Genomic DNA, 14,964 nt, shown 5'->3' with positions numbered 1-14,964 from the left:
GTACACCTTAAAAAATATCTCATTTGCATTAAAGGGGATTTAGAATTTACAGGCAAGAATGGACAGATATTTCAAGTTCATACTCCTGCACAGAGTTGTAGGACTCTGTTAAACATTTGCCATACCTTACACCATTCAACAGGGCATGGTTGTAGTTCCAGCTGAGGTAGTTGAGTGCCAGAGTCATAGTTTCATAGTTGTTAGGGACTGGAAGGGACCTTACATGCTGGAACTTGGGAAAGAGAAAGCTGGATGGTATCTTACCTGCAAAAGACATCCTGCCACCAGGGCCATGTCGGGAACAACTGCCATTCCTCCATATCAGGGGCAGGGAATGTGCTTTCTCAGCACTATTTAGGGCTGCTACTCAGGTATGGAGCTAGGATCCTGCTTTGTTCATGTTCTGAGGTCAAAGACAGCTGTTGCCAAACTATGAGTCTCCGCTCCATTTGGGGTCATGGTAGTTTACAAGTGGGTTGTGGGCTGCACAAAAGTCCATCACCACAGCTACGTTTTATTCAGAAGCAGGTCATGGTTATTGAGCCAGAAACTGAGTCATGCATGAGCCTGGAATTGGGGGGACAGCTCAAAGAAAATAAAGGATGTTGTTGAATCAGATTTTACTAGACCTTTAATGCTGGAGGCTGCAAATAAGAAAGGAACAGTGGAAAAAACCCTGGTCATACACTGTTCATTCTCCCTTTCAACATCCTCTCTCTCTGCCACTGTGTGACACAGGATACTGGGCAAGATGATCCAGTAAATGGCAGTTCTTATGTAAGAATTACTGGCATAGGATTACTTATGTACTGTCATTCTACCCTGCAGCTGTACTTGGGCAGTGTAAGCACCAGGATTCAAGCTGTCCACTCATCCTTGTGGGTTCACAGAAACGGAAAAAATGGGTCCCCAGCACCTTTCCTCCTCTTGTGCAGCTTGCTAGAAGGCTGCCCCTGTATTTTTAAGCACACAAAGACCATTCCCAGTGGAAGGCAATATGAAATAAAAGGTTGTTGCTATCTGCCAAATCTCTCCTGTGTTTAACCAGTCAGTAATGAAGTTCTTTTTGATTAAATATATTTAAGTTTCTCTTCAGTCTGTCATGCTTCTGACTGCTGCAAGGAACTATGTTTAGAAACACACATTAATACCCACCAGCTGCTACTACAAGATTCCTTCAGCTGCAGATTAATAAATTCCAGGACTGCTCCAGTTACTTCTTTTTAAGTGTGTTTGTCCAACATATTCACATCTACTGCACGTATTTTAAATAAATATTTAAAAATACTGTCTAAACTGAACCCTAAAAGAGATGCTATTGGTACTCTGCTCCACAGAAGCCTGAAAAATCACTGTATCTGTATTTGGTAGTCCAGCAGGGGAGCTACAATCCCTCAAGCCACAATGCCTTTCTTGAGAAGCACAGCCCAGGAAAGTCTGTGAAATACAGTCTGTCAGTCACCCCAGCCATAACATGAACATTCGCTTAGCTTGTGCTATTTTACCTTTGCTAATACTGGTTTGTGTTAAGAGCTCCTCACTTTCTCTGCAGTTTCCCCCACTCTCCTAAGTACCCTTAGCCTGACTTAGCAGCTGCTTCTACAGAGAGGTTTCACAAATCTCATCTCCTCAGCTACGTGATGCCCCTGCCCTGACTTTTTTGTCCCCCTCTCCTTTCACCAGTCCTACCACTATATGACTTCCCTCACTTCTCCACTGGTTCCCCCACCTCCAGCAGCTCACTCTTTTTTTCACTCATGTATATCAACTCTCTTTGCCACTTCCAGTCTCTGATGCTGACCTGTAGCAAACCCGGGAAATTGGAAGAGTGAGGTATTAACAAGCAACTGCCGTGGTACAATACGCCCATCATGCATAGACTGAGGTATGCTCAGGAAGCCCGTACTCTGAAATCAGTGTCCCAGCTGTAGCATCAATTTCTTGCAGAACAATTTCTTTAGATCAATTACTAAGCTTTTAACTCTGATTTGCTCACAGCCTCCAAGTGCATGTGAGGACTTAAGGATTCTCTTGATTCAGGAATTAAATAATCCTGTCAACTGCTGAGCACTTAAAGAAGTTGAATTCTGTGCTTATCCTGACTGAATGGACTCATGCCATCCAAATAAGCACTCAAAATTACCAATATTTGTTTGCTAGGGACTCAGACTTAACAAGCCTAGTAAAAATTATCTAGAAGAAAAAAATGAAGGCTCAAAAAAGAGCAGTTCCATAGGACAAGTCATAAAGTCACTAAGAACATTTAGACAAGGCTCCAATGTTTTGTCCTAAACTTATTTTTGATCAAAATAAAAATGATTATAAATAATAATTAAACCATTTAATTTTTGTTTTGAAATGTTCTCTTATTTTGGCAAAGACACTCCAACACTAAAAATCCTTAGTATTTTCTTTTTCTGTTGCTTTTTTTCCCATTTTCCCCACCAAAGAAGGGGAAAGGGAGTAAAAATAAAAGGGGAAGAAAAAAAAATCTAAAAACAAAACAGGTTTTAAAAGCCTAACACTTAAAATTTTTGTGAGGGAAGAAAAAATTACTTTAACAAGTTTTCTTTGCAACATGTAAAAATACTTAAAACGTTCAAAATGTATTACACAATATATTTGTCTTCAATAAGCAAGAATCTCAACACAGAAAGACTGAATGGTCTTAAAGATAAATGTCATGTTAAGAGTTAGATACTTGCAATGGAGAGAGCTTAGACTAGTGATTTTCAATGAGGGTGCTGTGGCACCCTGCCATGCTGAGAGATCTTTTTAAGGGTGCTACTTAGATACCCATGATTAAAGGAAAGATAAATTCAAGAGATTTCAAGCAAGAATCCATAGTGTCAAAAACATTCTGACCTTCTGTGATTTTTTGAGCTGCATTTAGGTACCATCCCACCTCCACTCTGGATCTCAACCAACCTTAGGCAGAAGCCTAAGTTTAAGGCATCTAGAAATCTTTGCAATCCATGTGGACACTACATGAATTTAGACACCTAAGGGATTTGGAGGCCACCAAAGCAGAAGTTTCCTAAATAGCTTTTTGTGCCTATAAATAGATTTGGCCCAGAAGAAAGACTTTTGTCTTAGGATTCTGCAGACATATAAACCCACTGCCCCACTTCAAGTCCCTCTGAAATATACGGGATAAAATATGAAAACACTTTTTCCTGGGATGTGGCTGTGGATCTCTGAAGGTTATTGGCCTTTTTCCTAGTACCATCTGGCCAAGCTGGGATGTAGGAGCAGCAATGCAAGAGTGATGGGTAAATGACTGTACCGTGCCTATTTTGAACTGGGTCAAACCTTGAGACAGTCAGGTCCACATCAAGTGACAGTTTATTTACAGTGTTAGGCACCTATATTTTGCCCAAGTCACATTTAGGAGCTTAATTTACCTGTCTGGATATGTTCCAGATTGATTCTGGAGTCCATTTGAGAACAAGTCTGAAAAGCAGCATAATCCAAATGGGCAGGGCACTGAGCTGGAATTCATGAAACCTGGATTATGGACAACAGACCATCTTACTTCTCTCCTCTCTATCCCAGGCCCTCTCTCTTCCTAGGCTTCGTCTGCCTTGCCTATTTAGATAGCAAGCTGTTCAGAACTGGGCTGAAGACTGTTTCTTTTTTATGTGCATGTCCAGTGCCTAGAACAATGGGGCTCTGGTGCCTCCAAAAGCTATCATTATCCAAATAATAATCAAAATTAAATTGTTTTATATCAAGATGATAAGATGAAAAATATATGAGATTTGAAATGTATACACATTTGTATAGACAGCTATTGAGTTTCCTCCAATTCTTGCTAGTCTGTATATGTATCAAAACCATTTCATTTGCAACGGTTTGTTCATCACTATACTATGAAATTCTGATTAAGAAAGGAAAGAAGTAAAACTAAAGAAATAGCTTATGGTATTTACTGTAAAATAAAGAAGTATGTTATACAGACTCAATGTTCTTAGTCTTTCTATTGATTGATTTCTACCTGAATTAAAGATGTTTATTTTATTATTGACCAAAGGACACAGCAAGATGTTCCAGGAGTGAAACAGATGGCATCTGTTTCTATTATTTTATAAATTAAAATTGATTTACTGGCATCGATAATAAAACAGAAGGCTTACCAGAAAACTCAAATGTAATATAAAAAATATTCCAATGACTCCCATTAATTACTAAAAAAATCATAAATATCATTTTAAAATATTATTTAATATTATTTAACAAGCACTATTGACAGTTTGTAGTTTGGGAAAACACTGCATTTCCATTTTTTGCTCTTAAATCTCTGTCAGCTAATAATGTAACTGAAGTTCTAGGCAATGTCACGATATGTTTCTTCATAAATCACCCTATCAAAAATTACTGGAATGCTAATACAGCTGAATGCTGAAGGACCCAAACTGAGATTGTAGATGGTTTGAGATTCATTGTCTAAATAAATAAACCTTGCTGGAGAAATGCATTGACTTCTCTTTAATGCAGTTTTAAAAATTTGCCAAGTGTATTGTCAGTAATGTTAAACACATAAACACATCATATTTGACAAGTTAAAGGGTGTTACTCGATAATGATACTTTGACAGAGGAAAAATAATGTTGCTAATCCTCCAGCATAAAAATCACACTGTCCCTCTATAGCTGTGAATAGAATGTGTAGGCCTATAGCAACTTTAACTGAATTAATGGGAGACTTCATGAAAATTTGAGCACATGGGATGAAAACAGAGGTGTTTCTCTTGCCATCATAGGTCCCTCCAGCATTATTCACTTCTTCACCACTCTCTCCTGTCTCACGTCTAGGAAGGGAAATGGACATACCCTAAAATGGCCTAGGACTTTTCCCTCTAATCAAATTCAGTGGGTCATTGCACGCAATTGTCCTTCTGTGTGTGAGGCTGCTCCTGGAAGGTTCCTTCCTCTCTCCAAACTTCTTTAATGTATGCAAACAGCTAGAAGGAGTTGGTGGGAGCCCAGAGCTGCTGGGTCAACAAAACAGAGTAAACATGCAGCGGGGTACCTCAAACAGAAGCTTCTCCTAACCTTATCCTTTTCATGGTGGGATCAGCTTTTGGACAGGGCACCTAGCTGAAGCTAAGCTGGGACAAAACTAAGGCAATGCCAGAGGGAAGAGAGCCGATGACTGTTTTGTGACCACAATTACTAAAAGCATCTGCCTTCAAATTAGTTATCAGTCATAAGGATTACTCTCACACTCAGATCCCCAGTTAACCATAGTGGCAAAGGAAAGAATTTTGTGCACAGCTGTCCAGGAGATTGCACTGGCCACTAGTGTGGCAATGGCTATCCATGCAGTTTTAACCCCCAAGCAATTGCTACTGTCTACAGTCAGGGATGATAAATGCTATGAGAAAGTTCTAGTGAGTAGAAAAAGCAGTAGCCCACATGCTCAGTTATATAGATCACAGGAAGAGTAAAACCCCAATAAGCTGCCTTATGTCTTGGTTCCAGATTGAGCAAGACTCCAGTACGAGGCTGCCATCTTGATTTTCAAAGGTAGGCACGCAGTAGGTCCTAGCTATTTGCAAGACCATCTCTCCCTGTGTGACTGTTTTTCAAAAATCAATATACCAGAAAAGCAACAGAAAGCAAGAGTCAGAATCCTCAAAGAAACAGATCAAATATTGCACCAGGATGAGGACTCACCCCTGATCAAAACAAGATAAACTTATCAGATGGAATAAGAACTGACATTGAACTCAGAATTAAGTGTAAACCCACCTCTGACCAAGTTTCCCAACATTAATTCCAGACTCACACATGAGCTATATTATTCTATCTATAAAAACATATAATCAACTGACAAATTGTTATTACTTTAGTGCTTGGAAGTTGCTTAGCTAGTATTCAATGAGGGGTACTAAGTCTGATCAGACATACCTGAGCTGCATCCATTGCATGGCACTGAAGTGATGAACCTCCAAAGTTCAACGTATTGACACGAGTTACACAGAATCACAAAAAATAATTGTTAGCATACCATAGTGCTCTGCTGTCTCCCATGAGGCAACTCAGAAGCGCTGTTCTGAACAACAGCATAAAATACTATTAAGTTACACTGTTTCGCTCAATGCTGTGACATAATGACCCAAGGATCTCACATAGTTCAGTTTATAAATGCTGTGCTGGATCACAATGCAGCACGATCCAGCCAAATCACCCAGACCTGCACATATGGGATTCAGATATTCTAGTGATAGGATTAGTACAAAATCCTAAAATAGGCTGAACATAGGATCTCACAAGTAGCTTAGGAAGTCTGAGAAAGGACCAGAGAGAACAGCAACGAGATACTTACTCTACTGTCTCATCCCAGTCACACCACAGTTTCTGCCCTATTGCTTCCATATCCAACTTAAATTGCCCAAGGCAATACTGCTGGATCAGCTGGCTGTAGGTTGCTTCATGGCATGCGGTGACTACAATAAAGTGATGGGCTGAAACAGAGAAAAGGAACAAGGTAAGGTAGGGTTAGGTTATTTTTGGATTTTTGTTTTACACATAACTTTGTTATCAAAATCCTTTCTTCTTCTTCCCTCCATTACAGCATTTGCTTTTCTACACGGGATATAACACCACAGCCTAATGATCACCCTGTGTAAAGGTTAGGCTTATTCAAAAAAACTTTTTTGTGTCCATTTTTCTGTGGAGTGCTGCTAACCCTACAGTTCTCAGAGGGATCCTCCTGTATCACAGCCATTGCAGAAGAGGAGTGTCCTCTACCACCATGCAATACTCTTTAGAAAATAATGCCAAAATTTGCTCTGAACAAATGAGAGTTTTAGTTGTATCTCCTGTCCAAGAAAACTAGTAAGAGGAGGAGCCAAGTTTTGGAAGACAAGAGCTCCACTTGTACATGCATGCTAAGTAGTTATAGTCTATCATTAGGTTGGAAAGAGAAGCTTTGCAGCACCATATTTCTTATGTTAGGAGATGAGATATAGAAGCAGTTCTTTAGGTCTACAAAAGCATGCAACAGAACATAAATAATTATCAAACAAGAGTAGATGAGTACTTCACCTAGCCCACTGATCTTTTCCTGGCACTAAACCAGTGGTGCTCAACCTTCTGGCTACACAGTCTATAGGCTGGATCCAGCCTGGGGGTCGGCCCAGGGATGGGACACAGATGCAAACTAGTACATTGAGATGACTCTGCATGCTACATCCAGCCATGGAGCAACCCCATTCACTGATCTGACCCTGCACATTGGATCTAGCCACAGAGCAATCCTGAAGAATGGCACCATGTAGCACATGGGACTATGTTATCCAAACTGCTGGGCTCTCTGCCGGTCTGGAAATTTAGTGATTTGGGAGTGGCAGCAGCTTTAGTTGCTGCAGGTCTGGAAGCCATGGCAATTAATACTGCTACTGCTACTCCACCACCAAATTTCCAGACCCAGGGGAAGTTCTGCGGAATGGATGACACAGTCCTGTGGACCACGGGGTGAGCAGCACTGCACTGAACTATTCAAAGAAAGGTCTGATTATCTCCTGTAAGGTAGTCAGTGTTGCAATAGTATACTATTGTGGTAAAAGTCCAGCTGGGGAGGAATGTATGCAACAACACATCAGTACCAATACCCCTTGGAAAGTTTATCCTGCTCATTTTATAACAGCAACAGAAGACATTATAACTCATATTGGTATGTCTCATTCCATTTAAAACCTGGCCATGTTTGCAGTTTGCCTCCAGAATAGCATGCAGCAGGGAGGACTCAGGCAATGCATACAGTAGTTCTTTAAATCAATGTGAACGTGACAATTATGGTGAAGGAACCTTGTTTTATCTTTTGAAGGACACCCTGGATTCATGCCTTGTGGAAAGGGTTGCTGGCTATGAAAGCTTGGACAGAGTCTCTTGCACAAAAATGCAAGACAGTGAATAGGGCAAGACTGGGTTGTGGTAACAAGCCTGTCACAAAAAATATCAAACTCCACTAATGGCTTGCAACCCATTAGATGCAAGAGAGGAGCCTGCGGTACCCAACACCATACGCATACCATAAAATAATGTGATGGCTAAAATTGTTGGCAGAGACCTGACACACTCATCATGTGCATCCTCAAGCTAAGAAAGCCAGCAAAAAAGGCTAATCCGATGTAACTAAAGAAGGTAAGGAAACTGCATATACATTTCAATTGAACTAGCAACTAAAGAAGATGGAAGACTAAATATACATTTCAAGCAAAACCTGTAAAAGGTGCACTGAATAGAGGAACAATGTCCTGTACGCAATAACCTCACATTTTTCAAAACAGGCATCCAATATCGAAAGTGTTAAAAATGTCTCTATCATTCAATGTATGTCTGGAGTTTTGTAAACAGGCCATCACTGATACAAACTATTGCAAATTTGCCCCATTGATAAACAAATACCCAAAGACAGGTCCGGTAACCAATGCCTCCAAGCAATCTGTTTGACCACTCAAGTCTCATCACATTTAATTGACCAAAAACTTCAGGGCTACAAGAAACACAAGTCTTCACACCTAAACAAATCCAGAAACAGGAGCCAGGCAATTTAACAACTGTAATATAATAGTCACCCTTTTCCTCCCTGTTTTGTTTGAACTTTAACTGTCCAGCCATCAAGGAAAAATGCTTTAAAGCTATACAATTAAATAGTATAAGAAGCAAGACAGAACTGCCAGCAAAGTGTGCAGTCCAAGAAAGATCAAGAAGCCATACTGCACAGAGCCCATTAGCAGAGGCTGCTTCCCTGCCTGCATTGGTGAGAAAACACTACTGCAGCGAAATATGTACTGGGACTTTCTGTAATAGCTGATTCTATACTGAAAAAGAGTGTTTTTCTGTCACTTAGTTTTGTAGTTTGGTGGTAATTATTAAAGCAAGCCTTTCTGTTATTAATCAACTGAGTGTTGTGTCAATTCTTAGTGCTAGCTTTAAAAATCTGTTTTTAAGTGCAACAGGGTTGTCTACACTGCAGTGACTGCAGCTAGTGAGAGATTTAGACTAGCTAGCTCAGGTCCTGCTTGCAATGTAGCCACAGTCTCGTGGAGCTCAGCACAGACTAGCTACCTCTGGATATACAGTTTCTTAGTAGGTTGTGCAGGACTCTCAATGCCACCCATGGCTAAGCTACCAACAGTATTCAAGCAAACAGGGCACATGGTAGAGGTGATATCTTTTATTAGACCAACAAGATTTTTGCAAAAAAATTTCTTTACTTGCAAGCTTTCAGGCACAAACACCCTTCATCAGGCATCAGAGAAAAGATTGTGAAAGTTCTGGGTAGAAAAGAATATTTCATAGGATTAGAATTTTTTTTTTGCAAAAATCTTGTTGGTTTAATAAAAGATAATCATCTCTACCACGATCCCCGACTGCTTTTTCCTCTAGACCAGAGGTTCTCAAACTTTTTTTTTTGTGGACCACTTGAAAATTGCTGAAGGTCTAGTAGACCACTTAATAAACTTTGGTTGTTCTACAAATCAACTCATGTTTTAATATTAGTCTTACCTTTCTAATGCGATGGACTTGTTTTTTTAAGCAAAGTTCTGGGAAGTCAGGTGTAATGTTTGTCAGCTTTAGCCTTAGGTCACCTTTCTGCGGACCACCTGAATGGAGCTTGTGGACCAGTTGTGGTCTGTGGACCACAGTTTGAGAACCTCTACTCTTAGACAAATATGGCTACAACCTGGATACCTGACACATGGAAAGTATCACATTTTAGCCGATTTTTAAAATTAACTCTTCATAATTTCCCAAGGAGCAACTTTGACCACCTGAAACCTGAGATGCTGCTCCTGCCTTTGTTCAAGGTAATTTGTATCATCACAGAGCCTCACAGGAGAGCTGAGAGACACCTTACCAAGTAAGAACTGCCTGCCCAGAGGAGTATTCCATCTATCGACTCCTCTATGCAGTCTTATGAAATATGAACATTAATTCTCATGACCCCGGAGAACTTTTACAATCTTTTCTCCAATGGCAAATGAAAGGTGTTTGTGCCTGAAAGCTTGCAATTAAAGATTTTTTTTTGCAAACTCTTGTTCAGCTAATAAAAACTACCACCTCCACCACAAATCCCAATTGCTTTTTCCTCTAAACCAATACGGCTACAACCTGGACATGTAAGCTAGCTATTATAAAGCTAGCTCAGGTATGTCTGTGTGAGCTGCAGTGCTGCTTGCATGTAGCATAAACATACTTACAGAAGTTAGCTTTAAAAATAGACTGACTTGGTTAACTCCCATATAAAAGAGATGCATTTAATCAGTGGTACGCTGACACACGCAGGCTTTGTCTATCGTACAGTACAGACAGCAGTCACATTTTTCCTGGCTTTATGATCAAATGATACTGCGCACCCCTCCCCGACTGCAAGCTGGGGTCTGCCTAGCTAGGGAGGTCCACACAGTGGGGGTTTTCAACTGTGCCTACCGGCTGGGCTGGCTAACCAGCTGGCCAGCTAGGCTGCATAGTCCCCCCCACCACTCAGAGACAGCGACTCATGGTGGGGGGGTGGGAACAGCATGGGGGAAAGGCCTCCATCACACAGCCCCCCCCAGCTGGGCAGGCCCCATTTTGGGGGGGGTAGTCTGGGCCTGTGGTGTGGGGCTCCATTCACCTCCTACCTCTACTAGAAGGCAGTGAGCCAATCTAGGCAGCCAATCACAGATAGCTCCCACTCAGCTAGGCTCGGCTGCCCTCAGCAATGTCCGGCAAGCTGGGTGGCATGTGGGAGCGCCTCCCACCTTCTGGCTTCAGCCACTGCAGGCAAATGCCTGCCTCCCCCAACTGAAGGGTGAACGCAAGTCCCGCTCGCATTCAATCTACAGAGCTTACAGAAAGTCATGTAGATTGGATCTATTCTGCCTCGGGCTTTTTGAATGTCTGTACTTATCCCGAGTGTTTTTCAGTAGACAAGTCCTGAGCCCTCCCCAAAGAAAATTAAGCAGTAGCAATGGCGGCAGCAAAGCTGTTTTCAGGAAAGAGTGATGCCGATAAAGATATAAAGCTCTTTTTCATTGTCACATGCTAGGATGTAACAACGGATGTGGAAGATTAGTAGAAATCATATTCCACAAGGGAAATGGTGCAAAGTCCATAGAAATACAAGAAAAGGCTCCCGCTGACTTCAGCACCCATGCTCTGATTGCCCTTCCATATATATGCATTTGTAAAAAGCTGCATACTCACAACAATGATTTTTAATGGCTGTGGGAGCCTACCATTATTTACTGTGGGCCTGAATAACAGCACTATCATGAGACCCTGAACTGATAGAGGCCTCCGAGCACCACTGAAATATAAATACTAAGTACTAGCAGCAGTAGAATAATATTGTGTATCTGAATTTTTGGAAGAGTTAGTCAGTGTTACATGTGAAATTTCCTGCAGTGTTACAGCACATAGGGCACAAGCACATGGATTTAGCTCCACAATATGCTGAATAATGGATATCAGTGAGGTTTAATGGAGGCTGGAGCCACACAGGAAGAAAAGCACAGGGGCACTGGAATACAGCTTTCATGGGGACTGAGGAGAAACGTCAGATGGAAAAGGGTGATGTAATGAAGTTCCAAGTGGACACAGGTTGGTAACACTCAGAAGTACTGTAACTTGGTGAATAAAGAGGTGGCATTACGGCTGGAGAATGAACAGAGTAAAGGAATGGGGGAGGAAATGAAGGGTACAGGGTGAACCTGACTTTGCCACATGGTGCTGACCCTTTTTAAACTCACCGAGTATGCTTGGAGATGAAAGAGGCTCCTGGGATCTTCCTACCACAGGCTGAATAGAGAAAGAACACATCACAGACCACCACTTTGGTTATTCTCTAAAAAGGTGGAGCTGCATGTCTCCGAGCCAGGCAATCGGGGTGGGACTGCACAATAACCCATGACATCCCACGAATCAAGATTTAGTGCTGCTATGTAGACAAACCCCAACAGGTATGGGTGATAAAAACATTTTAAAATCAAAATACCTCCTGTTTGGAGTAATTCAGTGCCAGCTGAAGTTACCTGAGGGGAAAAAATGGAGCTGCTACTGCTGGTTTGGGAGCATTCAATAAACAGCTGTAGTTATTCCTTTATTCTGAAAACACTGAAACAATAATATATTTGCCATGTGCAACCACAAGGTGATAGCCCTTGAGATAAACTCATCTTCCCATAAAACATTTCTGAGGCCATTGCATTTCAGCTTTCTCTAGTAGCTGCATGAAAAATGCAGATAGGTTGCATGGACAGAGATGAATTTAGCCTGTCCATTAACAAAAGCATCAGTCACGGCTGTCAATGTAATATGGTAAAAACATACCGCGTACATCAGCACTTCTTGCACAGGCAGAGGGCAACACAAAATCTTCAGGCTAAGGGGAAGGGAGGCAAGCTGGGAAGAAAGAGAATTTGTTTCGTGGGAAGCTGTAAAGGAAAGGCATGTAAGAAGAGTGACAAGGGCAGCAGGAGAAGAGGAATAAGACAAGGAGATTGGAAAATAGCTGGATGAGCAAGAAAAGGGGAACAAAAGAAGGAAGAAATAAAGAGATAAAAAGAAGAAACAAGTGATAGCACCATGTATAATTCAAAAAGAAAGTGAGGAAGATGACTCAGCTTCATAATTTAGGAAATACTGTGCAAGAACAATACAACAAGGAAGACTAGACAGGAAGCAGAAGTAAGCTAAAACACAGGCAGTGAGGTCAATGTAAATAAAAGACTGGTGTGAATAATTGTAAAAAATAAATGTTTATCAGTGTAAAAAGGTAGAGGTTTAGTACACCATAAAATGCCCCAGAAAACCATCAGGGAAAGACAAGTTTTTTCAGGGTGGTTTAATGCTAGTTACTGCAGCTGGGGAGCACTAGATATTTGGTTCTCCTAGAGCAGCGTGCTTGTAAAGCAACCTCTGCCTTGGGGGAAAGGTGGAGAAAGGAAGAATGAGAAAAACTAGAAAGAAAATAATGTTGGGACAGACTGGAAGAACACTGAGAGCCAGAAGCATAAAACCAACAAGGAAAAAATGCATCTTAGATTCTGGTATTGACAAAAATGTGCATCTTGTCTTCAGTTAGGAGAATTTGTAACATTTAACTAGTAGGTTGTTATACATCATTAGAAACAAATCTATTTATAGTACACGACTGAATACAGCAGTTGCCAGATTGACAAAAATATACAGCATATATGTAACTGTACAGATTCTACAGCCCAACAGTTCTCTACATTTTTAGACTCAAGGCATTCCTTAGAAAGTGCCACTTCTTCATTTTTCTGTACTAAAATAAAAATGAGTAACAACAACAGAGCAATTTTTCTGCTGCAAAGAACTTAGAAAACGCACAACAGGTCACAGTGTTTTTCACGCTGTGGTTTCCTATTTGAAAACCTCTGGGTTTATGAACCATGTTTGCACACCTAACAGTGCTAACATTGTGCAGCACCAGTGAAAGGATCTCAAGGCACCCTGAGGGGCCGGGGCGCTCTGGTTGAGAATCACCGTGTTTGTCGCACCCAAGTTTGTAAGTAAACAACATTGCTCTCATGTAGAGGACTTCAAAGTATCATATTCTGCAGATCCACTACCCAGGACAGCAAGTTTTGTTTTTTTCACCGCTTTTGCACTATTATCAACCTTTGACCATTTTTTCCCCTCCCAAAGGTTGCACTTTTAGCTCCAGAAAATGTATGACTGTTACCACTGCAGCAGCCAACATGCTACTTGCTGGAGCTTGTTTTTGTAACCCTAACAAATAGTTGCTAGCCTATTGTAACTGTGGTTCTCCGAGATGCTTTGTTCAATGTTTTCCATTTCTGGTGCGGGGGGATGAACCTAAATCTTTGTGAACAGCAGTGCATGAGGCCTGAATGCCCTCTGGTGCCTCACAGCCAAGAGCATGAAGGGCAGGGCAGCTGTTACTTGTCTCTTGTTTCTTTAATAGACTCTAGAAGCGCAGAAGGAGAGCAGGTCATGGATTACAGGCAGAAGGACAGTGATCTTTCAAAGTCCTGGTCACTGACAGGGTGGCAGGGGGAACAAATATATTCTTACTTGACAGGACTCTCCTCAAATAGCTGCTGCTGCTGCTGTGGCTGCTCCCATAGCAGTGCAGGTTTGGGCTGCTGAAGCTAAGAAACAGGCAGTGGTACAGGCTTCCTGGGAGCCCTTCCTGGGGCCCCATTCTCTTCCCACCCCCATGGGCCCCTCCCATGGCAAAACTTTTGCTGGAAGGCACCTTCCACTTCCCGCATCAACAGACACACTGCTGGGAGCAGGGGCTGAGCAGCACAGAGCTGCACCTGCCATGACAAAGACTTCTGGTGGGAGGGGGCCTTTTATATCAGTACCTGTGTCCCACTTGTTCTCCCTAGTTACAGACTAACTACTAGTGGAAAATAAGCCTCTAAACCTCAATTACTGCTGAGTAACCAACCATTCTTTCTTCTTCCAACATCTGTCCATGTATTCTCCTTTCCCACTTCTGTGAATCTGTGTTACCCACAAGTGGTAAATCATGCCCTGGGGGTTGCAGCTCAGTATCTAGTGAAACAGTGATTGCAGGAGAACTGTACAGAAGTTGGCATCGGAACTGGAGCTCTCTACCAATGAGTAACACTGGCTTAAGGTGTGAACTCATCTCCTGGGAGCTGCTGTACAAATGTTCTCCTCTCGACATAAGTCGTCAATGTGATGAAGTGATCAGTAAATCTAACCACACTCTATCATGCATTAGCAGATGTATGATGAACAGGTCCAGGGAGGCGATACTTCCCCTCTATGGGGCACTGGTCAGGCTGCAGTTGGAGTACTGTGTCCAGTTTTGGGTGCCGTACCTCAAGAGGGATGTGGACAACCTAAAGAGAGTTCAGAGGAGGGCCACTTGTATGGTTAAGGGCCTGCAGGCAAAGCCCTACAAGGAGAGATTCAGGGACCTGGATCTCTTCAGCCACAAGAGAAG

General features: G+C 41.8%; 1 protein-coding gene across 4 annotated transcripts in view; it reads right to left on the bottom strand.

The window, feature by feature from the left end:
- RAMP1 (receptor activity modifying protein 1) overlaps window positions 1-14,964 on the bottom strand; it is a 100,493-nt gene that overhangs the window by 46,591 nt on the left and 38,938 nt on the right. For all 4 annotated transcript variants that reach the window (XR_016441999.1, XR_016442000.1, XM_090045049.1 and 1 more), the window contains exon 2: window positions 6,331-6,469. Coding sequence is in view for 2 of the 4 variants with exons in the window: in XM_090045049.1 (XP_089901175.1) it covers window positions 6,331-6,469 (139 nt within the window). In the remaining 2 variants the exon portion in view is untranslated. The remainder of the gene's footprint in view (window positions 1-6,330; window positions 6,470-14,964) is intronic.

Source organism: Crocodylus siamensis, chromosome 4 (genome assembly GCF_052110815.1).
Source record: "Crocodylus siamensis isolate JL-2025a chromosome 4, ASM5211081v1, whole genome shotgun sequence".
NCBI lineage: Eukaryota > Metazoa > Chordata > Crocodylia > Crocodylidae > Crocodylus > Crocodylus siamensis.
The sequence above is the reverse complement of the archived record's forward strand: the minus strand, read 5'-3'. Positions and strand labels throughout refer to the sequence as shown.